General features: G+C 37.2%; 2 protein-coding genes across 3 annotated transcripts; one reads left to right on the plus strand and one right to left on the minus strand.

The window, feature by feature from the left end:
- Positions 1–215: 215 nt before the first annotated feature.
- Positions 216–4,985, minus strand: LOC129938895 (metacaspase-2-like). Of its 2 annotated transcripts, none has more exons than XM_056046718.1 (4): positions 4,777–4,985; positions 1,119–4,724; positions 472–1,059; positions 216–393 (listed from the first exon to the last, which is right to left on the minus strand). In XM_056046718.1, the coding sequence occupies exons 1-4, from the start codon at positions 4,832–4,834 to the stop codon at positions 266–268; spliced, it is 4,380 nt and encodes a 1,459-aa protein (XP_055902693.1). In that variant the 5' UTR covers positions 4,835–4,985; the 3' UTR covers positions 216–265. The 2 variants fall into 2 exon arrangements, with proteins under 2 accessions (XP_055902693.1, XP_055902692.1); XM_056046717.1 differs by having other exon boundaries at positions 4,774–4,985.
- A 6,737-nt stretch (positions 4,986–11,722) lies between these two features.
- Positions 11,723–27,266, plus strand: LOC129938917 (DCN1-like protein). The gene is made up of 3 exons (XM_056046745.1): positions 11,723–11,830; positions 12,116–12,700; positions 26,440–27,266. The coding sequence occupies exons 1-3, from the start codon at positions 11,828–11,830 to the stop codon at positions 26,674–26,676; spliced, it is 825 nt and encodes a 274-aa protein (XP_055902720.1). The 5' UTR covers positions 11,723–11,827; the 3' UTR covers positions 26,677–27,266.
- Positions 27,267–27,673: the final 407 nt, after the last annotated feature.

The following is a 27,673-nucleotide window of genomic DNA, read 5'->3' on the forward strand; positions in this document are numbered from 1 at the left end:
TTGGCAAGAAAATTGCAGGGATGAAGGGGACCTACAGTTTATATGCCGAATCCGAACGGCTAATTTTAGAAAGCACTTTTTCATGACAAGAATTACTCTTGGAGAATTTGTCAATTAATCGCAAGAGGCAGTACCACTGAATAAAACGTTAGATGGCGCTGGCAGGGATCGAACCAAAGACCATGCAACGGGTACTACATTAAGTTTATGTGGTGAAATATAAGTTTATTTTATTCAATAATTCAATTTAATTTAATTTCAATATTTATGAGTTGTAGGCTATTTGCATTATTTTATAGTAGTCTTCTTTCATACATTCACAACCCGTAAATGGTGGTATTTCGTCAGAACACTCCGAAGTAGAATTTTCCTCTTCGCAGAAAATACAATGACCTGAAATGAGAAACAAAATATTAAAATTGTGTATAACACATGCATTTTATGAAATTTTAAAAATTAAAAACTATTTACAGCTACTTTCATCCTTAAGGTCATTTTCTGGAGTATCTTCTGTACATTTTGAATCATCTAGCTTCTTCTTATCTTCAACATTTAAGGCTAAAACTGTTTCACATGTCTTTTTAAGTTTTTCAAGTTCTTGGGATTGATTTTTAACATATTGATCACAATCCCTAACTCGATTATTCAAATGCTGTATTAAATTCGAAACATCTGGCGAAACACCTTTAAGTTGGACATTGTTCTGATTGAAAGTGTCTGAGAGAAAACCGACATTTTTATTTATTGACGAACAATTTTGATCAGAGTTTTCATTCAATTCATTGTCAGACTCTGAGCTGACAGATCTTTCTTCTTTAATTCTTGCTTGAAATGACATATTGGGATTGATTGTTGGCTTCATTTCACTTAAAAAACCGAAATTTTTATTTCTTGACGAACAATTTTGATCAGAGTTTTCATTCAATTCATTGTCAGACTCTGAGCTGACAGATCTTTCTTCTTTAATTCTTGCTTGAAATGACATATTAGGATTGATTGTTGGCTTCATTTCACTTAAATTATGTATACCTTTTTCGGAGACCGTTTCATTTGAAAGCACTGTAAATTTTATCATTTATGAAATTGGATCTAAGAACAAAAAAGTCGACATGAATTACCTTTTTCTAAGGTTTGAGCTGAAATCAAACTGAATTTACTACGGTTAGATGCATCATTCTCTTCAAGATTAACCGAATTGAATATAGCTGATGACGAAGTAGCTTGTCGAATTACGATTGGCTTTTGGTTGTAAGGTCCTTGAAAAGATTTTGATGATACTGGAGAATTTAAATTTTTCTTAAAATTTGATTGTTGTTTTTGAAAACTTTTTTCTATTTCATCATTGTTATTTGACACACGTTCTAAGTTTTGACTAGCAGGAGATTTTTTGAGTTCTGCTTGGGAAAGTATTTTTTTAGAACTTGTGACAGATTCCGAATTTTGATTTGAATGTGATATCCAACTTTTATCCTGTTCTTTCAATTGACATACATTTATTTGACTTGAATCAAAAAGATTCAGCTTTTCATTGATGTCTGATTCTGAAGTGTTTAATGTTGTTGGTTTTGATATTGCTTCATCAGTTTGTTTTAAACCCGGTTCCGTGCTTTCATTATTAGATTCTGTGCGCCTTTTAGTTAGTTCATCAGCTATCTTCTTTTTATTCGGAATAAGTTTTGGAATGGCGCCCAACTCTGAGCCATTTAACGTAGATCGAAAAAGTCTTGAAATAGATTTACGATTCTCTTTCTCATTGAGGGTATAAGATGTTGACGTTGCTTGTTTCAATGACCGTTCGGACTCCATTGGAAATGACATTCCACTATGCTTCATATATGGCTTTGGTTTGGTCTTGGACGAATTTTTCGAAAAACCCGGATTTTCGTGTTTTTTCAACTGTGCAAGTGTTGACAAAGAACTTTCACTGATTTTTGTTAAATATTGCGGAGGGAGTTTGTCATCAACTTTATGATTTTTTGGTTGATATTTTAAGGAAGTGTCAGTGGATGAAGAATTAATTTTTGGCGAAATTTTTCGAGAAACATTCTGACTTTCTAGAAAATTTTTTTCTTTTCCATTTGAACTTGTTTTTGAACTCATGCTAGTGTCGTAATCATTAAGTTTAGAGTCTGTGACTGAAACGAGATTTTGAGATCTTCGATCAGAGTCAACTTGTGTAGACATTACACCATATTCTTTTGTCTTAGCAGAAATAGCGGAATTTTTCGGAAAACTCCGATTTTCGTGTGTTTTCAACTGCGCAAGTATTGACAAAGAATTTTCACTGATTTTTGTTAAATATTCCGGAGGGAGTTCCTCATCAACTTTATGATTTTTTGGTTGATATTTTAATGAAGTTTTAGTGGATGAAGAATTAATTTTTGGTGAAATCTTTTGAGAAACATTCTGATTTTTTGGAAAACTTTTTTCTTTTCCATTTGAACTCGTTTTTGAACTCAAGCTTGTGTCGTAATGATTAAGTTTAGAGTCCGATTCAAACTTTTCTGTAACCGAAACAAGATTGTGAGATCTTCGATCAGAGTCAACCTGTGGAGACATTACACCATTTTCTTTTGTCTTAGCAGAAATGGCGCCCAACTCGGATGTATTTGATCTTATTGGTTCATTCAGTCCATTTAAGTCCTTGTCTTTAAAAGGTAATGGATCTGATTTATGCCGAAGGTAGTTTTCAGGACTGAATTCATCTGTGTGAAGATTCTTTTTCGAAATGACACCGGCTTCAAAATTCAATGATTTTGATACCAATCCATAGTTTTTTACTTCCTCCGAACTTCTTTTTTGTTGTAAGATTTGACCACCAGACAAATAAAGATTTGAACTGGATTCTTTTGAAATTGGGCTAGTTTCCTTTTTCAAATGTGTAGTTTGTTGAAGGTTGTCTTTATTTTTAGTTGTCAAAGCTTCCAATTTCGATACTTCACGAGGCTCCAATAAATTATGAGGTTTTAAAGTGATACCAAACTCTTCTGTTTGTTTAACTCTTGGACTTTCTAAAGACATTTTTCTACTTGCATTGCTTAGCGATCCAAAAGAATTTGTAGGTTTCTTATTTTGACCAGATAGTGCATCAGTGAGTGAATTTTTAGTTTCTGAATTATTTGAGCTTGCATGTAATAACTTAACTGGTAAATCCGATTTCTCTAATGCAATTGGAGAAGCTTGATTTTGTATATTGTTTGAAAATGATTGTCTTGAAGATCTACTCTTTTTAGTATTGCTAGAGGCATCAGAATTTCCAGAAGATCCATTTATATTTTGGTTTTGTAGTTTATTAAGTTTGAAGATTCGCTTGTCTTGTTTTGCTTCAGGTGATAACTTGGTTTGACTATATTTGTTTGTATAGTTTTGATTAGAAACATAGGGTTTTGAAATATCGTTTTTGTGAATAGAATGTCTCTCCAAGTTTAGAGTCTGTTTTGGAACTGATTGAATTCGATAATGTTTGGGATGATAAGAAGCCAGTCTATAGCCTGGTGAGGTTATTTTTGTGCGATTATTTTGAGAAGTATCAAATTTAGAACTTAGTGGAGTCTTACGATTGACATGAGATTCCCAGGTGTTTTCCAAATCATGCGAATCGTAATTCTTAGAGCTTTTAAACAATTTGCTTTTTCGCTTGATCTCTTGATTCAATTGAGACTCATGGGAAGTCTGCTTTTTTTCTGCTTTTCTCCCAATTTCAAATGAGGGAGATTTTAAAGGAACGTCCGTTTTAGCAGTACTTTCTTTAACAATGCTTTCCCGATATTTTAAGAACTCTTTTGTCGGTTTCGCCGAGGTTTCCGAGCATTCTTCTTCTCTGCTAGTATTTCCGACGTAAGGAAGAATTAAATAGCTGTTTTCTTCTGAGTTATCAGGACATGTATAAGTATTGTCGTCGATAATTTTTGGCTTTATAGTACTGACATTATGAGACTGCCATGTGATTGAAGTTCCATTCAAATTATTATTTTTAGTTCTTAATTTTTGAGCGAACCATTTCGTCTTGTGTTCGTAATAATTGCTTCTGTGCTTTGCATAATTAAGTATTTCCTCTGAGAGCTTAGCATGCCTTTTTATCGAACTTTTTGTTTTTTCCAGGTTTCGTTCTTCGTATTTTTGAAATGTTTGACATTTTGTTGGTTTGTCGTTTTTTGGACTTTTAGTGGATTCTGCTAATTTTTTAGAATGTCGAATGAAATTCAGTTCAGGTGTAACAACTTTTCGCAGTTTTTGTTTATTTATATGTTGGCAAGTTTGAGAATTCTTATTAGATGAAATGGTCTTGGTTTTGATGGAATGAACTTTTTGAACTCGGGTCCTATCGTAACTTTCAAGGGTTTCATTCTGACTAACATTTGAATTTTCCTTTGTGTACTTGTGCACATGTCCACTTTTGCAAAGCTCTTTACAAATTCTCTTCGAATCTAAGTCCTTAAATGGAGACTCAATTTGAGTAGAAGAATCAACATTTTTGGAGGTTTTGCGAGTGCCAAATCTTTGCAACATGTTGTATAAATTATTACAATTGACATTACCATTGGTTTTGCTATTTGTTATTACTTTGGAGGAAACTGTGTGTCTATATTTTTTGCCCTCTTTTGCTCGTTGAAGAATTTTTCTTTGGCCGATTAGATGCTTGAGTTCTGTATCAATTTTATCAATTAATTCTTTGGTTGGTATCGAATCATCGTCACTGAAATTATGTTTATTCTTCTTTTTGCCTTAAAAATGTATGTTTATTGAAAGCTTATAACAAATTGTATATTTTACCACTTTTTAATATGCTACAAGTTTCAGTTTCTCTAGTTGGACGTTTATAACTCATTGACATTATCGAAGAGTTTTCACAAGATCAATATAAGCTTGGATTTAGAACTGAAAAAGAAGTTTATGAAAATTAAATTTTTTCAACAGACGTCAATTTTTGTATCTGTGTTGCTTGTTGTTCTCTTTGTTTGTCATTTTTGTTCTGGATTGATAAAATACGAATGCTTACAAACTTCTATTTTTATTGTTTTTGACTCAGTTCAGCTTCTAAAATTATACGTTTGGAATTGGCATTGCTTGCAGATTGTAAATCAGTAAGATTTTCTTAATAAAATGAAACTCAACGCTCTTACTTGTGGCGCTATAGTCCTATGTGAAGTAGGGCCTCACCCAACAAACTTCTCCATCTAGCTCGGTCCCTAGCTGGATGTCTCCAGTTTCGCGTTTTGCCCTCGTTAACCGTTAAACCCATTTTTGCCGCCTCTGCCTCAATACTCACAAAAGCCCCATTGAAATCACGCTGAGTTCTTCCGATTATGTTTTGAAAGATAGTGCATCTAGTGTTGACGTGTGAGCTCTGCATTATTCTTTCAAGCACGATGTTAAAAAAATCACATGACAGTGCATCACCTTGTCTAAAACCTTTTTTGACATCGAAAGGTTCTGTTAAGTTGTTTCCAACCTTTATGGAGTAGGGTGAATTCTCCAAACGGACGAGTTTGAAAGGGATGCCAAAACTAGACATGGCTCTATACAGCTCGTCCCTTTAGATGCTGTCATATGCGGTTTTGAAATCGTTGAAAAGATGGTAGGTGTCGATTTGGTGTTTTTGGGTTTTTTCCAGGATCTGCCGTAATGTGAATATTTAATCGACTGTGGACTTTCCAGATCTAAAACCACACTGATAAAGACCTATCAGGTTGTTGACGATGGGCTTTAGACGTTCACATATTATGGCAGAGAAGATTTTTTAGGCGACGTTAAGAAGACTGATTCCTCTATAGTTGGTGCAGTTTAGAGGGTCTCCTTTTTTCATGATCGGGCAAAAATACTGAGGTTCCATTCATCTGGCATGCTTTCTTCCGACCATACCTTTACAGATAAGTTGGTGCATGCTCCTAGCCAACTTATCTCCAGCTGCTTTAAAGAGCTCGGCATTCAAGCCATCTGCTCCAGCGGCTTTATTATCTAGACTTCAGCTTAGATATGGCAATCTTTACTTCGTCTAAGTCGGGAGGACGGGATTGTTGGCTTTCGTCGTCTATGTTTAATGGATCATCCTGCCTGACCGCGGAATTCGGTTCGTCGTCGCCGTTATACAGTCTGCAGAAGTGGTCCTTCCATATCCTCAGCATTGACTGCAGTTCCACTATGATGTTTCCACTTTCGTCTTTGCAGCTGTCGGTTCTATGTTTATGCACCTGTGAATTTCGTTTCACCTGTTCATAAAACTTTCGAACTTCATTCCTGCTTTTAAGCCTCTCAACATCTTCGACCACACGCTTCTCATGCCCTCTCTTTTTCCTTCTGAAAAGTCGGCGTTCCTCTCGTCCTTTTATGCAGCGCCGCTTTGCGAGCCTGTTGCATTTGTCTGCTGACATTCCTCATCAAACCAGGGGTTCCTTGTTGGTGGCTGATTCAAACAAAGCACATCGGAGGCTGCTTCTCTGATTGCATCTTGACATCTTCTAACAGCACATCCCTGTTTTGCCGGGTCTGGAAACCCGAAGTGCTATCTTGGCTACAACGAGGTAGTTGTCCGAGTCGATGTTAGCTCCTCAGAAAGTTTGTACATCCATAATGCTGGAAGCGTGTCTGGCGTCGATCGCAATATGGTCAATCTCGTTGACAGTAGATTGATCTGGAGAAGTCCAAGTTAATTTGTGGATGTTGAGGTGAATCCGTTGTCGGAAGTGTTGTCGTGCAGGCTGTTCTTCCCGATTATTCCACCAAAAATTTCTTCCCTTCCTAGCTTGGCATTAAAATCGCCCAGGACTATTTTCATATCGTCGCTAGGGCACTGCTCATATGTTTTGTCTAGGAGCTCGAAGAGCATATCTTTGGTGTTGTCGTCTTTCTCTTCTGTGGGGGCGTGGGCACGTATCAGGCTAATTTTGCACATTTAGCGATAATGCGTATGGCCATGAGGAGCTCATTGATGCACTTATAGCTCAAGACTTCTTGTCTAAGTCTGGCTCCAAGGAAGAAGCCGCATCAACATAAGCGCTGTTGGTTTTCGTGGTAGCAGTCACCATAGTAAGTATCGCAGTTTTTCATCCGTTTTTGCCCAGCCCATCCCATCGTATTTCCTGGATGGCGGTGATGTCTGCTTTACAGCAGCCTAGTGCCTCCGCTAATTCTTCTGCCGCACGTGATCTGTTAAGGGACCTAACATTCCACGTGCATATCCAAAGTTCGTTGTCCTTTATTCGTTTGCGTTGGTTGTCAACAGTAAATCCGTTCGTATCCGAGGCTTGTTGGTGCTTCGCAACTATGAAAGCTTTTACGTGGCCAGGAAGTCACCTCGACAACACAACCCCCAACCTCGAGTGCCAGATCGTAAGTATAACTCCAAGGGCTCCACATAAGTCGAAGAAGCTCTATAAGGTTTTCACTAAGTAGTTCAACCTTACTGGAACTGTAGAAGCCACCGTTGATTCCATCTCGGGAATTCCTCCCACTGCCATCTGGATCAGGAGAAGAGGTGCCTTAGTGGAAACACTCCTCCCCCTCTCTCGTTTGCTGCCCCCAACAAATTTCCACTGGGGTTGGAACCCAATCTCCAGTTGAGGTACTAGGCACCCGATGTTCACCACGGGGAGGTGAGAGTAGGAGTTGATAGACAGAGGTTGGTTTTGCAAAAAACCTGTGGACGCTTGTGTCCTCTTGAATGCACATGTCTACCATTTGAACGTCCAACGCTCTTAAAAAATTCATATTAAAACATATAGTACGATAACTGGGAGACTTTACTTCCTCGAAAGTGACGTTGACGCCAGCGCTGAAATGATCACAAGTTTGATTCTCCTGGAGATGAGAACTTTTATCCCGAATAGGGTTAAAAGCATCAGACCTAAGGAAAACGCATGGTTCGATGCGAGCTGTAAAGAGGTCAAGAAGGTAAGTTTCGGTTTTTTTTTAAAGCCAATCCAACTGAGGAAAACCGGAATAAGTTCAAGCAAGCCAGGAAGGCCTGCAACACCCATATTCAACGGACCAAGAGTCCTTAGAGATATAAACACACATAAATCCGCTGGTCCCGATGGTATCCCCGCTATTGCTCTGAAGAGGTGTTCTTCATAGCTGGCAAAACCACTGCGTAAGCTTTTTCATCTGTCCTACTCCTCAGGTCTCGATCCGAGTGGATGGAAAACGGCATTTGTGCAGCCTATTCCCAAAAACGGTGAATCTATTAATCATATTCGTTTTCAGATTCACACCCCTCTTCTTCGGATGTGGAACTGCAACGACAAAATATGATAAGTTCATTAAATACCGACCTAAACAGCATTGTTCGATGGGGAATAAGAAACCGCAATTAATTTGATGCTTCGAAAACGCAATGCTGTCTTGTATCGTTAAAGTGAAAAATACCTTCCTTGCCATTATCCATAATTACACTTGTATCGAGGAGACTAAACATCTCGATATTCTCGGTATGGGTATCACCAACCACCTTTTGTGGAAGATGCAAGATGCTTGGGTATTCTAAGGCGATGCAAGAAGTTTTTATCCTCCTCTGATCTGGCTGTTATTTACAAGACTTATATACGTCCAAAGCTTGAGTATAGCTCCCATATCTGGGTTGATGCTCCTGCAAGTTACTTAAGCCTCTTGAATAGTATTGAACGTAAAGCATTTAGATTGATTGGTGATATTACCATCATAAGATCATTTACGTCACTTGAACATCGACAAAATGTTTCTTGTCTCACCTTCTTGTACCGTTATTTTGCATTCCTCCACTTAAACAGTTCAACCGTTATACTCGCGCTTCTAGGAATGCTCATCAATATACCCTCGAGCCCAACTTCGGTCGTACTGTCAAGTACAGAGATTCGTTCTTTAGCCGTACTATGCGAATGTGGAATGCCTTGCCACACACTGTCATTCCCAGCCATTGCAATATTCAAGAATTCAAAACCAATGTGCACCGACACCTACTTTCAACCCCTTTCTCCCTTTCCTAGTGCTCACACTGTGTCTACATAATAAGGGTAGGATTATCCCTTTGAGTGTGCGCGTATTTAAAAAAAAAACTGACAGATAACGTTTGGATAATTTTACCAAATCATTTCCCCGTAGAAATTCGATTTGAAATTGTTTCCAATTTGTCTAAATCACTTCCCATACAAAATGTTGACAGTTCGTTATAACCAATTGTTTAACTTACGCAAATGGTAAACTTATCCCTTCTTAAAAGTCAATTACACGGTATTAAACTATGTTTGTTAACTTATCATTTTACACAATGGGACTTTGAAATTATATAATTATATAAAAAAATAAAACATTTTGACAGCCTTAACATTCAGGCTACTTCATAGTCATCAATTTATGGTTTCACGTCGGTAGCGCTGTCATATGACACCTATCAAACTTAACTGTCATTTGAATTGTCATAAAAATTATTGAATGTTTGGCATTTACAATATTGTATTGTATTATTACAACATTATTACAAAAGTGATGATTCAAACTAAATCCCTTTTCGCATATTACGCGTAATTTAAGTCGTCACAACCCACTGACAACTCGAGGAATCTGTAAAATTGTGAAGAAATATTAAGAGATGTCATAAAACTGTACATCATCGTAATACATGGTCACAATTGATCGATTTCGCCTCTTTCTAACATGAACACAGCATGGCAAACTATGGGTGTATTCGATAAGAAATTTTAACAACAATTTTCATGTTATTTCGAGTTTATTGCATTATTTCTATAAAAATGGTGTAAGAATGTTATTTTTTTTAATTCAAAAAGTCAAATAAGTTCAGTTTCTTTCTTTAAACGAAAATGGAAGCTAGTTTCGTATAAAGATTTATTTGTTTTTATCTGAAATACGCGACTTCTTCTTGCTTTCATAATGCTGTTGAAGAACTTTTTAAAAAAAAAATCCATTTTGATTAAAAAGAAAATAATCGTTGCCATTTAGGATAACACTTTTTATACTGTTATAGGCTTTTCACACCAATTCCAAAGCCCGGTTTTCGCTGCAAACCTACTTCGAAAGTTTTGCCACACATTTTTGGTATATCACAAGTTTTATATAAAACCTCTCAAAAACTAGTAGAAATTCAAATTTGAACTAAACAAACAAACCTTATGATCCTCCAGAGTTTTAAACGCTCTTTGTTAAGCAAGGAACCGGAATTAACTATGGCTACTGGCGTGTCGACCCCAAGGACGAGCAAGACTTGCTCATAGTTCGTAATGTCGTTTCCAAGGGATGCGTTATCGAACTTCGACTCTTTCGCTTACTATCTGGAGAAAGACTTTCCGGTAATTCCGTTCAATCACAAGGATTTGGGAGATAAAAAAAAAGGCGATAAGTTCAACTGTGGAGGAGAATAAGTAGGAAAAGAACTTTCTGGAGGAGGCTCAATCGCAGCGGCCTAGGAAGAATTGCGCCAAAATATTCCACAATGTGGTAACCGTTGTTTCAATGAATAAAACCAAAACAGTGGGCTATTGCAACTTGATGAATAGCCTGCCAACATCCAGAAGATCCTCAGTTTATTGGACAAACCAGGCGAGTCCTCAAAGGAAGAAGCCAAAGATATAATCATGGAGAAATTGCAGCCCATCATAACAGCTTCAGTGATAGCTTTAGATGAGTTTGATTTTGGTACGACTCTGGAACTAGGAATTGACCCTTACTGCTCCGGCCATAAGGACCTACACGAAATCGTCCTGAATCTTTGCAGCCTCGCCTATAAGTTGCTTTTGCGGCTACAATATATGGCGATTTTGAAGGCACATTTAGCCAACAGAATCAATAGTCATAAGCTCAGTATTTTGGGTTGAATTTGTTGTGAAAGAAGAAGAAAACGTTTTGAATAAAATTAATTTTTATTGGAACAGTTTTGTTTTGTTGTTGATTCTATGATATATTTTCTAGACAATAAGCTTCTCTTTAGTGAATTGTTCGGACCAGTTGAACTGAACAAAGTGGATAACAGCAGCCAATCGAGCTTGTAGTTCTTGTTTTTTCATATCGTGAGCCCATTCCACCTGACCGCAGAACTTCAGTTGAAACTCTTTTTCTAACCGAGCTAGTGTTACGTTAAAATCAATTTGAATTGGTTAGAATTCATTTTATTTTCACAAAAAATTTGAGAAGAACAAAACTTTTTACTCACAAATTTGTTCATCAATACAAAATTTGACAGCCGGTGTTAAACAAATTTAAATATCAAATGAAAACGTGTAAATGTTCGGTGTGAACGATTTTCGGGTTTTCGAAAACATTTTGCCGAAAACCCGGTTTTGGGTTTGGTGTGAACAGGCTTTTAACTTCTAGTTTGACCTACACAATTATTGTGAAACAGCAATGAAAATTGTATCAGCTGATTAGGTTATTAGAAGCGGAACTGTGACTTTACTTTTATTTTGCAGAACAAGCCTTTAATGTCGCAGTCCAAACTTTGAAATGAAATATAAAGTTCACCAAAAATGTATGACAGTGTGGGTTTTATTAAGATCCACTTTTGTGACCAAATGAAACGAATGCCCTTTTTTAATAAAAATCAACCGATTCTCTTAATGCAACATCTCAAATTAAAAAGGTTCTTCCATTTTTCCGTTAAATAACTACATTTTTAACTTCAGATATGCTACATCCGGTTCCATTGTAGAGATCCAACTTTTCAAACACATCCTACATTCTGTCAATTTCGAAGAAGCCCTCATCTCTTTCTCTCAAATTCATCCCTTTCACTCGCACTCTTGGACTCAACTTTCAAATGTCAAACACTGTCCGTCAAAATTCCCCTTCAAAAAGAAGAAAAATATTTTAGGAAAAGGTTTTTTCATTTCAGAAATATTCAATTATGGTAAGTTTAAAAGTGCAAATTTTAACAAATATCCTTAGAATAAACTTCCTCAATCAATGCACAATTATTAATTTACAAATGCTGGGCATTTTTCCTCAGAAAAATAACCCAAATATTCCATCACAAATATTACGTTATTGCGAGTTTCTTTTTTCCTTGTATTATTCTTTCTTTTTTAATTTTTGTTGTTTCCTTTTGGTAATTTGCCATAGCTATTGAATGATTTAATCTAATAAAGCAACAATGTATTGTTTGAAACAATTCTAATTTTATCATAAATTGCAGAATAAATTAAAATCAACACAAAAAGACAAAGTGCGTAAGTTTATATCGCTAACACAAACGGGAGAACAAACCGCAATCTATTGCCTAACAAACAATGACTGGAAACTGGATCAGGCCAGTGACAACTATTTCCAAAATCCAGAACTCTATTACCGCGAGCTAGATCGGAAACGCATTGAGGCACTATTCAATCGCTACCGGGATCCATGTGATCCCCAGAAAATCACATCCGAAGGAGTTATTCGATTTCTAGAAGATCTCGAACTGAGTGCAGACTCGAAACTGGTTCTGATTATTGCATGGAAGTTTCGTGCAGAGGCTCAATGTGAATTCAGCCACGTCGAGTTCTGCAATGGGATGACCGATTTAGGTGTGGACAGTGTAGATAAGTTGAAATCCAAATTGCCACTGCTCGAGCAGGAGCTGAATGATGCGGGAAAATTTAAGGATTTCTATCAGTTTACGTTTAACTATGCGAAGGATCCGGGACAGAAGGGAATCGATTTGGATATGGCCATTGCGTATTGGCGAATTGTGCTGCAAGGAAGATTTGAGTTCTTAGACATTTGGTGCAAATTTTTAACGGTGAGTAATTAATTCAAATTGTTTATGTTTGTAATCGACAAGGTTTTCGAGTGATTCATAAAAATAAATTCCTTGGCGCAGCGACACTTAGGGAACCAGGTCTTAGTGACTTACAACTATCAACCTTTATTGTGTGCAGTTAAATCATAAATATAAGAGGACCCATAATTTGTATGCAGAATCAGAGCGGGCAGTTTTAGAATCACTTTTCCGTGATAAGTTCTTTCTTGGACAACCAGGACAAGTCCTGGATTCATAAGCATATATATGCATTTCCTAAGATTTCCAGACGCCAAAAAAAGCGCAACATGCTAAGTTTTAAATTATTACTTTGTTATCATAAAATAATAATAACAATAACAAAAGTTCTCTGCTAATGTAAATGAGAAGCATTCAATTAGCATATCAGTTTCATTCAATCGAAACCCCGGAGTAAATATTTTGAGGTTCGAATTTTCTATAAGTTCATCGGCCGAATAATTGTTTTTTTTTTTTTTTTCTTGGAATTGTTTATTTATGCAAATAATGAGTCATGTGTTCGATATTTACTTTTATTGGCAATATTTATCATTGCGAGTCGACACCATCCGGTTGCCGCTCACGCTATCTCTGAAGCCTAAGTTTAGTCTGCAGCGCTTTCGTCTACCATAAAAAATGTACTACAAAGAACCTTCTTGGCTTGTTGCTCTTCGACAGACTTTATGATTGTAGCGTCTCCGGAATCGTCGTTCCTCACATAAGGGGCCAAGAATTCTCCTTTTTTCTCTCAAACGCTGATATGAGATTAAGGTATCCTTAACTGGAGCACCCAAGTCTCGCATCTATGAGTGAGTATTGGCAAAACCATCGTCCTCTTCAGCATCAGCTTAGATGTTATGGTAAGGTTTGTGGTTTCTTCTTGACTGCTACTGTTGGCCCTAGGTATCTGAAGGATTTCATTTCTTCAAATTCAAGCTCTGCTACTTTGATTGTTTGACCAACTGTTACTCTTACAGTCGACGTCACCATGGAATTTGTTTTCCCCCAGTAATGTGTAGCCCCGGATTTTATGCGGCCTGCTCGATATGGATAAAGGAATCGTGTACGCTCGGACGTCCATATGCTTCCAGCATCATGGACGTCCGAGCTTTCCTAGGAGCTAACATCGACTCGGACCACTACCTCGTTGTAGCCAAGGTAGCACTTCGGGTTTCCAGACTCAAGGCTAAACAGGGAGGTGCTGGGAGAAGGTACAACGTCGAACGGCTACAATCGCCAGAGATCGCCAAATCCTTTTCCGACCGAGTTACAAGTAACCTCTTTCGAAGTTCTCTGCCGCCAACACAATGTATCGAAAACCAGTGGCAACATTGCCAAGACGCAATCAGAGAAGCCGCCTCTGATGTGCTGGGTTTCAAGCAGCCGAAAACAAGGAACCGCTTCTTTGATGAGGAATGTCTGCAGGCAAATGCAGCCATACAACAGGCACGCAAAGCGTCGCTTCATAAAAGAACGAGAGCTCTATGAGCAGAAGAGGCGAGAGGAACACCGACTTCTCAGAAGGAAAAAGAGAAGGCATGAGAAGCGTGCGGTAGATGTTGAGAGGTTTAAAAGCAGGAATGAAGCTCGAAAGTTTTATGAAGAGGTGAAATGAAATTCACAGGTACCGAAGGCTGCAAAGACGAAAGTGGAAACATCATAGTGGAACCGCAGTCTATGCTGAAGATATGGAAGGACCACTTCTGCGACAACGAACCGAATTCCGCTGTCAGGCAGGATGATCCATTCAACATAGACGACGAAAGCCAACAATCCCGTCCTCCCGACTTAGACGAAGTAAAGATTGCCATATCTAAGCTGAAATCTAGTAAAGCCGCTGGAGCGGATGGCTTGAATGCCGAGCTCTCTAAAGCAGCTGGAGATAAGTTGGTTAGGAGCATGCACCAACTTATCTGTAAGATATGGTCGGATGAAAGCATGCCCGATGAATGGAACCTCAGTATTGTTTGCCCAATCCTGAAAAAAAGGAGACCCTCTAAACTGCACCAGCTATAGAGGTATCAGTCTACTTAACATCGCCTATAAAATCTTCTCTGCCGTAATTATGTGAACGTCTAAAGGCCATCGTCAACAACCTGATAGGTCCTTATCAGTGTGGTTTTAGACCTCGAAAGTCCACAGTTGATCAAATATTCACATTACGGCCGATCCTGGAAAAACACAAGAACACTTAATCGGCACCCACCATCTTTTCATCGGTTTCAAGGCCGCATATGACAGCATATACAGGGACGAGCTGTATAGAGCCATGTCTAGTTTTGGCATCCCTGTCAAACTAGTCCGTTTGTGCAAGATGACCATTGAGAATTCACGCTGCTCCATAAAGGTTGGAAACAACTTAACAGAACCTTTCGATGTCAAAAAAGGTTTTAGACAAGGTGATGCGCTGTCATGTGATTTTTTTAACAGCGTGCTTGAAAGAATAATGCAGAGCTCACACGTCAACTCTAGATGCACTATCTTTCAAAAGTCTGTCCAATTACTGGCATATGCTGATGACATTGACATAATCGGAAGAACTCAGCGTGATTTCAATGGGGCTTTTGTGAGTATTGAGGCAGAGGCGGCAAAAATGGGTTTAACGGTTAACGAGGGCAAAACAAAGTACATGATGTACTAGGATCCGCTGTAAACGCAGAAAACAACACCAACGCAGAGATCAAATGCAGAATAACTCTTGCTAACCGATGTTTTTTTGGACTAAGAAAGCAATTGAGTGGTAAAGTCCTCTCTCGAGGGACCAAAGTGTCGCTATATAAGACCCTTATCATCCTCGTTCTGCTAAACGGTGCAGAAGCATGAACAATGACAAAAGCGGATGAAAGCACCTTGGGTCGATTCGAGAGAAAAGTTCTTCGTGTGATCTACGATCCCGTAAGCATCGAAGGGGAGTGAAGGAGAAGATTGAACGACGAGCTGTAGCCAGAAGATTAAAAGCCCAACGACTAAGATTGCTGGGTCACGTAGAGCGCATGGAAACCAATGCTCCGGCCAAGTGATATATTCATCAGATTTTCAAGAAGTTTATAACAAAGAAAACGAAAGAACATCGTCGAAATGTTTCTTGTCTCGCCCTCTTTTACCGTTATTTTAATGCTTTATGCTCTAGAGAAATAGCCAGTTGCATTCCTCCCCTTAAACAGTTCAACTGTTATACTCGCGCTTCTTGGAATGCTCATCAATATACACTCGAGCCCAACTTCGGTCGTACTGTCAAGTACAGAGATTCGTTCTTTAGCCGTACTATGCGAATGTGGAATGCCTTGCCACACTCTGTCTCTCCCAGCTATTGCAATATTCAGGAACTCAAAACCAATGTGCACCGACACCTCCTTTCAACCCCTCTCTCCCTTTCCTAGTGCTCACACTGTGTCTACATAATAATGGTAATATATCCCTTTGAGTGTGCGCTTATTATAAAAAAGCCAGGGAACGCAAATGTGCCTTATGGTCAATACTTTAGGCTTCGGAGAAGCTTAAGATTGGATTTTATTGATTGATTTTTATGGTCAGAATTGGGAAGCGTGCCTGAAGACATCTAACAGGAATTTTTATAGTCCTAACATAGAGTTAACTAAAAAGGTGTCAAGAAATGGAAACTGTGAGACAAACTATAAAAGTGGGGTTTAACCCCAAATTATTCAACTTAGTTCAAGCTATAAGTATGTTATAAAAATAACTTAAATCTAAGCTAATAATTATGAGTGGGTGTAGTTCCAAAAGAGCTGATTTTGAAGCATACTAGTCGAGGGTTTGTTAGGCACGTAGGATATGTTGTGATGCGAAGATTTGCCAGGTTACGGGTGTTATTGTTCAAAGAAGTCTAGTTATAGAAAGAGGAAAAGTCAACTCAAACCTAAGAGAAGCCGATGTATGAAAAATAAATATCTGTAAATTTTCTACGTTCGTGTAATCAGTTGAGCGGTAACAGCTGGAGACGGTCACCATAAGGGGGGTAAGATCAAAGGATTTTTGAGTGCAAAATGAATGAATCTTTGTTGGGTGCTTTCTACTCTTGATATGTCTATATCTCGTTATGGAGACAAGACCTTAAACGCATATTGAAGTATAGGTCGAACATACGTCATGTGAAGCAATCAGGTTAAGTAAGGATTAGAAAATTCTTTCGGTCATCTTTTAAAAAAACGTATTGCAAAATTTATTATTATTATTAATATTTATTAGCAAACAATTAAAATTACAAGCAAAGACTATTTGCTTATTTGCTTGAAAATTCAAATTACAATTTTTGCTCTTTTGAGAAACTCAGTAATATTATTTATATTTGTTAAGCTGGGATTTTTGAGGATTTCATATACGGGAATATTTTGAATTTGGTTTTAATTATGGGCTGCGTCAGCAGACAATGTACCAAAACATGTTTTAGATCAAGGCGGGTGTTGGAAGTGGAGCATGTTGGAGGGTCGTTTTTGTTGAGGAGGTGTTGGTGGCAAGCAGTAGTGTGTCCAAGTCGAAGTCAAGCGAAGTTGGTTATTTTTTGTTTCGAACAGTTAGTAGGGTACATCGATGTAGATTTTAAGGAGTTTATATCCTTGTAGTGATTGATGCTGTTATATGTTCTAGTCGTAAATATTTTTGGCAGAACATATCTTTCCGGTATGCTTGAGGAGATAGGATTTGGTGAAAATGTTTAATGTGAGTACAGGTGCGTTTTTGGCTGAGTTCTCTGCACTGTCGGCATATTCGTTTTGGAGTATTCCAACATGGCCTGGAATCCACATTAGTGGAATGATTTTTTTTCAATTTTCTGAGTTGATATCTAATTACTGATATGATTTCGGTGTTGTTGTTTGTGTTCTGAATGGCATTGATTACTGAGATGCTGTTGGAGCATATAATCTATTTTTCATAAATATTGGCTGCAGCTTTAGTAGCTTGAAGTATGGCAAATGCTTCTGCTGTAAAGACCGAGGCAAAATCTGTGAGAATACCAATGCTTATGGTTGATCCGTTTTCATCAGTCACCGCATAAGATGTGGTGTCCGGAGTTTTAGAGCCATCGGTGAAGATAAATCTCCATCCGTCAGATCCTAAGTCAGAGGTGATACATAAATAAAGTTGGCGATATGTGCTGTTTGCTGTTTTTAATTTTTTATATTTTGTTAGATCCAACATCAGCGATTCAGAATTGATGAACCATGGCCGTTAGTTGTTAAGCCTTGATTCTTAAAGAATTGTACCGATGGCGGATGGAATACGTTTAGTTAGTTTTTGATTCGTAGTTTTTTGATGTCGTTGTCGATGATGGAGTTCTTATAGAATACTAGTTTTGAGAGCATTCTCAAAGTTAATGTGTCCCTTCGTTCCTCGATGCTGGAAAGGCCAGCCTCAGTTAGGATATTATTTGTTGGAGTTGTTGGAAAGGCGTTTATGCTTCTTCTTCCAGCTGCTGTGTGGTAGATGGGTTTTATGATGTTTTAAAACATATTTTGGTTAGTGACCATAAACAGCACATACTCAATTTTACTTAGAACTAAAATTTTGGTTATGTATGAAAGGGTGAAAATATGTACATTGCTTTTATTTATTGCTAAATATCTTATTATGCTAGTTCGTGCAGCTAGAGATTTCTTAAGCTCTAAACAATCTGCTTTCCAAGAATATTTACAGTTAAATATCAATTCTAAAATACTTATTACTAATATTACTTATCATAGGATGTTTATGTTAAGGTTAGGTTGTTGACAATTTTATTTTTTCAGTGTACATTTTTCGATTGAAAGTTTAACACCTGATTTTTTTGACCATTCAATTATATCTTCTAATGCGATTTGAAATCAAGATTTACATTTATTTAGGTGATATGAATTATTCATCAATATAAGGTAGAATTTTAGTCCACGGTCCCATAAAAGGAAAAGATCTCTTATGTTCTTTAAGATAAGAACTAGATTAGGGATTGAGATTGAGAAGAACTGCCTGTTACGGCAGCTGAGATCGCTTACGTTGCTAGGAGTATTTCGTCGGATTTAGGGGTCTTGCCACCGTAACCCGACCTCACCTCTACAAAAAACATGAATCATGCCGGATAAATTCGAAGACCTGGAATTACGAGTGTAATTCCACCATTCATCCGCATCCACTTTTCTCGGCGGCCGCTGATGAATTCACTGCCTGGCCCTAGCCACTCTTCATGGAATCCATTAGGCCTGGTTTTCGGACTACCCTCCAATTATGTATCCAAGATACTTCAGTTCTTTAAAACAGAACTTCGACTTTCTTACGTTAAAGGTTAGAGCAGGGCGATGTGAGTATCTAAATTTGGAGAGACTACTAGCAGGTCATGCAAATTTACAAATACCCGTTCCCGTAGTCGTCCTAGGATCACCTTGTCGATTAAATGACACAACCAAAAGACATGACCGTAAGTTGGTACAAGGGACTCCCTGGCCATGAGAAAGTGGTCTTCTCGCTTATCTTTCTCTCCAGCGGTATTTGATAAAAATCCTCCTTTAAATCTACACTGCTAATGTAGACATTTTCAGATAGCCAGCTGAGAAGTCCGTCGATATGGGGGAGAGGATAAGTGTCCTTTTTGGTGACTGCGTTGAAATTACACGAATCCAGGCAGAAACGATACTTCACGTTTTCGTTTGAGTTTGTTTTTTTTTATGGGGACAACCGGAAAGCGCCGGGGGCTCTCACTCTTCCCTAAAACCCCGAGCTTTAACATCCCGTCTACTTCTTCATATACATTAGTTTGCAACACCGGAAAGACAGGGGAATATTTTTGCTTGATGGAAACAGAATCACCTGTATCTATACTATGCTCCACCAGTGAAGTTTTTCTTAGGCCATGTCTATCAAAATCTAGGAACCTTAACTTGACTGCCTCCAACGCGGATCGCTGGCCAAACGTTAAGTCGTGCGCGTTTTTTCAATCTGTTTCTTCTATACAAACAATGTTATCTAAAATTCTATACCTAAATCCAACTTGATCAATATTAGGAACTTAAAATAAGGTTATAGTACGATCTTGGTTTCTATAAAAAAATTAGTTTGTCTTTACCAACTCTTACCATAAGCCACTACTACTATTGACGCAATGTTTTTTCTTAGTCGTTTTCTATAATTGTATAGGTCTCTAGCTTTCACTATCCTTTTTGATGGTCCTCTTACTTTTGTACCTACAAATCTCAATCCCCAATTAGATTTACCTCCCTCGCCCGTACTTATCCTAGTCATTTGCCGTACGATGCATTCTTTGAACGTACATTTTAACCAAGGCAGCTAGTTAGTTATCGGATTCGGTAATAAAACTGTAAACTCTAACCCTGAAATGACTCGCACACGTCTCTTCGTATTCTTCGGTTCCTGCGCTTGTCTTTAATGACATTTTTTTTGTAAGCTCCTCCTGTACTTGAAAGCGTAAACGATTTTATGGGACGAATCTTCTTTCGCAATCGTACAGTTTTTAGAGTATCAAAAGATCTGGACATTCACAAATCCGCTGAAGAGGTATTGTTCAATACTGGCAAAACCACTGCGTAAGCTTTTCCTATTCTACTGGTCTCTTTCCGATTAGAAGGAAAACAGCATTTGTCCAACCTCTCCTTAAAAAGGCGAATTCTCCTTTCTCTCTAACTATCATCCAATTGTATTTACATCCCTTCTTTCCATGGGCATGGAAACGCTGATTAATTTTCAGGTTAAGAAATATCTTGAAAAACGAAAGCTAGTAATGACTGGCTTTCGTTGCGATAGATTCACTGGCGATTTCATGGTTTACCTCACCGAACAGTGGATCTAATCTTTATATCGTTTTAAAGAAAGTAAGATTATTGCAGTCTATATTTCTAGGGCATTTGATATAGATTGGCATTAGGCGTGCTATTGATGAATCTCTTCTTTGTTGGATTAGAAATTACCTTTCGGACTGGTCAATTCAAGTAGTATTGGTTCAATTCAAGTAGCTGCTGTGCCCCAAAGCTCCGTTTTGTCTCTGACGCTTTTCCTTATTTTTATAAATGATGTTTTGTCTGAAACTTCTAACCCAAAAAATTGTTTCGCTGATGACAGGATTCTCAGCTTTTTATAGATTTTCATCCTTGTTCTTCGGATGTGGACTACCAGCGCATGATAAGCTCATTAAATTCTGATCTTGACAGCATTGTCCAAAGGGGATTCAAAAACCGTGTAGAATTAAATGCTTCGAAAACTCAATGCTGTCTACTGTCGCAAAAGCGTAACTCTCCCCCAATGCCACTATCCCTCAGTGGTACATGCATCGAGGAGAGTGAACACCTTTCACTCCTAGGTATGTGCATTAAAAACAGGTTTTCTCCGACGATGCAAGATGCTTTTTACCCCTTCTGATCTGGCTTAAATTTATAAAGCCTAAATGCGTTCGAAACTCAAGTACAATGCCCATATCTGGGCAGGTTTTCCTACATGCCAGTCTTGCGTCGCTTGGATATTACTATTATTATATAATTATTAAACAAGTAATAAATTACGTGCTAATATAAAGTTATTAAGCTTCCAGCTGCAAAGGCCTTCCGCTCTATATATGACAAACTTGGGTTTCTCAGCGTTTGGATGATGTCGTTTCCATTTAGAATTTTCTCAAGGATTGGCTTAGTTCTGTTGCAGTTTTGGAGCGATGTTGGAGGTCAGATGGAGCATTGCAGAAAAGACGGATGGGAGAAGGTTCTTTTTTGAGGAGGTGGAGGTGGGTGGCATAGGTATGCCCAAGTCGGACTCGGATGAGGTTTTTATTTTTGATTTTTTGCAGTTTGTAGGTATAGGTTTTGATTTTGTTGGATTAACTCCTACATAGTGATGATTGTAAATTCTCCATTAATTTACTTGGGTGCTTATCAGTTTTCGTGTGAGGTTCTTCGCAAGGCCATTCTTGGTGTACATATTATAGAGGTAGGTTGGTGACTTACTTGCAAGGTTGGCGGCTTTATCCGCCAGCTCATGCCATGGATACCAACGTGTCCAGAGGTCCACATTAGTTTTATGTGCTGGTTTGAATTTACTATTAAAGAGCTGATGTTGTTAATGAGATTGGTTGAGTTGTTGTTGGTATTTTTAATAGCTTTTATCGTAAAGAGACTGTCTGTACAAATAACCTGCTTATTTCCTTCTTTTAAAGCCTCTTGAATGGCAGTAAAAATGGCAAAAGCTTCAGCAGTAAAAATGGATACGGTTTGTGGAAGTAATCCAAAAAGCATATTGCTACCGTCTTCATTTGTGATCTGAGGTTTTGAACCCATCAGTAAAAGTAAATTTCCAGTTTTTAGACTTGATCTCAGATGAAATTTTTAGAAAAATCTTGCGATATATCTCAACATTTGTATGTGTTTTCCTTTGAGATGCGAGGTTCATTATAAAGGAGTTGGAGTCGATGAGCCAGGAAGGTTTCAGAAGAGCAGATTTTTTGTTTTGGATATTCAGAGTTAGATTGAAGGATGGTGAAAATGGCTGAGGGTTCAGTGTTAAGTTGACTTCTTTGTCAATTATCGAGATCGACGAAAATACCAGTTTAGCATATAGTTTATATATGATTTTTTTCTCATCGCTCTTCAAATGTAGGGAGGCCAGCCTCTGCCGGGATGATTTTGATGGGAGTAGTGCCGAAGGCGCCAATACTACATCTTGCTGCTGAGTGTTGATTTCGAAGCGTTGCCATAAATAAAAATACCATAATCTACTTTTCCTAATATTAGTTGTTTGTTTATATTACAAAGGGTGTTTAGTTTATGTGTACGCTACTTTTCCTACTTGATAAATACTTTATAATTTTAGACCTTGCAGCTAGAGATATCTTAAGATCTAAACAATTGGATATAATTCAAAAGATAGCTCTAAAAATGATAGGTGACCGTTGTCTAAATTTAACTTTTGTATCTCTCGAAGGGCTTCGTAAGGTTTCATGTCTGTCACTATTTTATCGCTACTTCTATAAACAATGCTCTAATAATATAGCCAGTTGCATTCCTCCCCTCAAAGAATTCAACCGTAATACCTGTTGTTCTGGGAATGCTCATCAGTTTACCCTTGAGCCAAATTCCGGGCGATCTATAAGATTAAGATTAAGATTCATTTATTTAACACAGTTTTGACATTTTGTTTTGTTACAATTTTTAAATGAATGAAATGACAATGGCGAAATTTGCCGTCTGTCGGAGGGACCTATATAATAGTATCTAAAGGGTGATTTTTTTGAGGTTAGGATTTTCATGCATTAGTATTTGACAGATCGCGCGGGATTTCAGACATGGTGTCAAAGAGAAAGATGCTCAGTATGCTTTGACATTTCATCATGAATAGACTTACTAACGAGCAACGCTTGCAAATCATTGAACTTTATTACCAAAATCAGTGTTCGGTTCGAAATGTGTTTCGCGCTTTACGTCCGATTTATGGTCTACATAATCGACCAAGTGAGCAAACAATTAATGCGATTGTGACCAAGTTTCGCACTCAGTTTACTTTTTTGGACATTAAACCAACCACAAGAATGCGTACAGTGCTTACAGAAGAGAATATTGCGTCTGTTTCTGAGAGTGTTGCTGAAGACCGTGAAACGTCGATTCGTCGCCGTTCGCAGCAGGGTTTGTGTTATTCGACCTCATGGAAGATTTTACGCAAAGATCTTGGTGTAAAACCGTATAAAATACAGCTCGTGCAAGAACTGAAGCCGAACGATCTGCCACAACGTCGAATTTTCAGTGAATGGGCCCTAGAAAAGTTGGCAGAAAATCCACTTTTTTATCGACAAATTTTGTTCATCGATGAGGCTCATTTCTGGTTGAATGGCTACTTAAATAAGCAAAATTGCCGCATTTGGAGTGAAGAGCAACCAGAAGCCGTTCAAGAACTGCCCATGCACCCCGAAAAATGCACTGTTTGGTGTGGTTTGTACGCTGGTGGAATCATTGGGCCGTATTTTTTCAAAGATGCTGTTGGACGCAACGTTACGGTGAATGGCGATCGCTATCGTTCAATGCTAACAAACTTTTTGTTGCCAAAAATGGAAGAATTGAACTTGGTTGACATGTGGTTTCAACAAGATGGCGCTACATGCCACACAGCTCGCGATTCTATGGCCATTTTGAGGAAAAACTTCGGAGAACAATTCATCTCAAGGAATGGACCGGTAAGTTGGCCACCAAGATCATGCGATTTGACGCCTTTAGACTATTTTTTGTGGGGCTACGTCAAGTCTAAAGTCTACACAAATAAGCCAGCAACTATTCCAGCTTTGGAAGACAACATTTCCGAAGAAATGCGGGCTATTCCGGCCGAAATGCTCGAAAAAGTTACCCAAAATTGGACTTTCCGAATGGACCACCTAAGACGCAGCCGCGGTCAACATTTAAATGAAATTATCTTCAAAAAGTAAATGTCATGGACCAATCTAACGTTTCAAATAAAGAATCGATGAGATTTTGCAAATTTTATGCGTTTTTTTTTTTAAAAGTTCTCAAGCTCTTAAAAAATCACCGTTTACTAGGTTCTTGTATGTAACTTAAATATTCTAAATAAATTCCGTAATAATTAGTCTTCTATAATTTAGAGCTTCATTACAGTATTTATATATTGCTTCCCAATTCGGTCCATTAAGTAGTTCCTTGAGTTCCTCTAGGGTTAAAGATGGTTTTTGGAAAAACTGCATCCTCCAGTTTCTCAATATTGGACAAATACCCATGAAATGAAACGTGTCTTCTCTAGCATGTTGATTACATAGTGTGCAGTAATTGGTTTCGCTATTGTTAAAAGACGTTCCATTCAAGTTGAGGAGTTCCCCTCTTGCTCTAAACAACAACGATATTTTTCTGCAGCTATTCGAGTCTTTGAAATAATTATTTTCGTTGAGGTTATGGACTAGAGGTATATGAGTCGGTTTTCTGATTCTGTTGCTTTTTTCGTGTAGTTTTCTCTGTGTTTTATACCTAATTCTCTTATTATAGCATACATTTGATTTCTGAGTTCTAATGGTCTTTCAATGTTTACATCCAAAGGTGAGTCGACTGATTCAGCTAGTTCTTTCCATTTTTGTATAAAGGGATGATTCCTTCTGATAGCATACAATCCTAGAACGTGTTGCAGCCTTTCTTGACTATACGTCGAGATAACTTTTATGATGTAGTCAACATGTAGTTTCAGAGTGAATATATAAAGAGTGGCTAGTCCCGTTTCGAGATGAAGCATATAATTTAGAGTATTTTTAGGAAGCTGAAATACTTTTTTGATGAAGAATCTTTGTAGTTTTTCGACTTCCTCGAATTCTTGAAAATCCCACACCTGAGCTCCATAGCACATCATTGAACGTAGAACCCCTTCATATACCTTGTATTTAGCTGAATTCGGTACCTCTTTCTTTCTCAATAGGAGATTCCAACTAATATTAATGGCATTTTTCGTTGTGATAAGTTTTGAAGAGAGATGTTGTTTCATATTGAAGGTTGGAGTTACATCGATTCCAAGGTACTTGTAGGTTTTGACTAATTCAATATTCTCTCTACCGCAATACCATTTCTCTCTTCGTGAGCATCGTCCTCTCGAACAGCCTGCTACCATAATTTTAGATTTATCAAGGTTGATGATAAGGTTCCAGGAATTACAATATTCGTTTAGCTTATTAATCATCAGCTGTAAACTTTCAGGTGATTCAGCTAGTAAAATCAGGTCATCAGCGTAAAGGAGACATTTTATAACTTTGTCAGCTATGTTTATTCCGGCAGGTAAACAGGATGTTACATCGTCTATGAAAAGGACAAACAGCATGGCACTTAGTAAACATCCTTGTTTTAAACCAGTTTTGGTTTCAAACCATTCCGATGCTTTTGTTCCATCCCATACTGCTGATTTTGATCCGTTGTACAGTTCCTTTATTATCCTTAGCATTTTTGTCGACATTCCCAGTTGATTTAATTTAAAATATAACGCTTTTCTATCTATAGTGTCGAAGGCTGCCTTGAAGTCTACAAAGAAAATATATAATTTACGTTGACGGAGTTGGAAATCCTGGATAATTGTATTTATCACAAAGATATTATCAGTAGTCGAAAAACCAGAGCGGAAACCTGATTGATATACACTGAGATGTCTGTTTTCATCTACCCAATTTGTTATACGAGAAAGTAACACTCCTGTAAATATTTTTGCTATAGCATTTGTAAACGAGATACCTCTATAATTTGTTGGATCGGGCGATCTATATATTACAGATATTATTTCTGAATCGCACTACACGAACGTGGAATGCTTTATAAAACTCAATATTTCTCACTCATTGCAGACATTCAAAACCAATGTGCATCGTTATCTACTTTGTTATCCTAGCCTCTCTCCCGAATTGCTCTTAGCGTGTTTAATCATATCCCCTTGAGTGTGTATACAATATAAAAAGAAACAGGAATGATTTAGAGTTGTACGTCATTTCACTAAGCTCTGGTCTCTACGGACTGTTGTGTCACCTAATTTATTTATTTGTTTATAAGTCAAAAGTTATAAACTTATATGATAACAAAAAGCGATTAAATAATTTTGTTGGTGGGACAGAAAAAAAAACTTAATTTGCCAACCATTGGGACCGAAAAAAAGTTCAAAATTTTGTCTGGAAAACGGAATATTTTAAAAAAAGACTCTACACACCTTCTATTTAATTTAAAACAAATTATTTGACATTGCATATAATAAAATATTTGTTTTCTTTGTTTATTTAGGAAAAACACAAACGATCAATACCGAAGGACACATGGAATCTGCTGCTAGATTTTGCCACTCATATTGACGATAATATGACAAATTACGATTCAGAAGGTGCATGGCCTGTACTTATTGATGACTTTGTCGAATGGTGTAATGAAAACAATTTTCTCACGCAACCACAAAGTCAACAACAGAAAAACATATCTAGCAGCTTTCAAACATCGCATAGTACAAATATGAATTATGGCTAGCGAAGATAAATAAAATTAACTCATGTTGATTTTAATTATTATTATTATTATTATACAAACAAAACAAAAAAAAAGAATATTATTATTATTATTATAATTATATTTAAAGAAGAGAAAAAAGGAGAAGTTATTAAGTACTACTACTATTATTATACTAGAAATTCTTGTTTGTTTTTTTGTTTTTTTTCTTTCGGGTTTCGCATTCAAGTTTATTATTATCATTATTTTTGTACTTCTTCATAGTCTACCCTTTGGTGGTTTAAAGAATTGAAATAATTTTCTAATTTTATTCCCATAAACTACACACAACTACAACAAACTTGTTCTCTTTCCTTCTGCTAAGTCTCTTGCTACGCATTGCAATAGTTTAACAAAAACCATAGATCATTTTTACCAATTTGTAAAACTACAACAATAATATTATATTATTTTATTTTTTTTTAATTAGAAAAGAAAGTGTAGGAAACCCAAACATTAAAAAATAGTTATAAATAAAATTGTAATAAAAAGATGTTTTTTTTTTCTTTTTATAATAAATTTAAATAAAATTTAATAAATAAATCCAAAATGAAATAAGCAAGAAGATAGTATTTACTTTGTGTTTTATTTACATCCAACAAAATTCATTACGTATAGCCGCGGTAAAAAACATAGCTCTGTAGAACATCATCATCTTTTATATGAAGTTAAAGAATGCTTTTGTACTGACCTGCTTTTGAACTTCCTCGATCGACCTTTTCGCAAGCACGTAGAACGGTTATTTCCGAATTCGCAAGATTTTGACATTAACTTTAGCCGAACGTAGTACCAAATTTGTTCTAAAACAAAAAACGACTTGGCAGTACTAGAGCTGTTCGAGTTTCGTTTTCAGAACTTGCTTATAGAATTACAGAGTTGCGATTTTGCGAATTCGAACAATTTTACTTTAGAATCGAGTTCCGTAGTAAGGCCCCTGTAGAACATCATCAAATTTTTTATATGAAGTTAAAGAATGCTT

This window comes from Eupeodes corollae, chromosome 1 (genome assembly GCF_945859685.1).
Source record: "Eupeodes corollae chromosome 1, idEupCoro1.1, whole genome shotgun sequence".
Classification (NCBI taxonomy): domain Eukaryota; kingdom Metazoa; phylum Arthropoda; class Insecta; order Diptera; family Syrphidae; genus Eupeodes; species Eupeodes corollae.

Bases quoted from the DNA above. Each gene is read 5' to 3' on its own strand.
- LOC129938895 (XM_056046717.1), bottom strand. From the start codon at position 4,834: ATGTCAATGAGTTATAAACGTCCAACTAGAGAAACTGAAACTTGTAGC. The intron at 4,725-4,773 runs GTAAAATATACA...TACATTTTTAAG, and splicing joins TTGTAGCATATTAAAAAGTG to GCAAAAAGAAGAATAAACAT. The intron at 1,060-1,118 runs GTAATTCATGTC...TAAAATTTACAG, and splicing joins AGCTCAAACCTTAGAAAAAG to TGCTTTCAAATGAAACGGTC.
- LOC129938917 (XM_056046745.1), top strand. The intron at 12,701-26,439 runs GTGAGTAATTAA...TTGTTTATTTAG, and splicing joins TTTGGTGCAAATTTTTAACG to GAAAAACACAAACGATCAAT.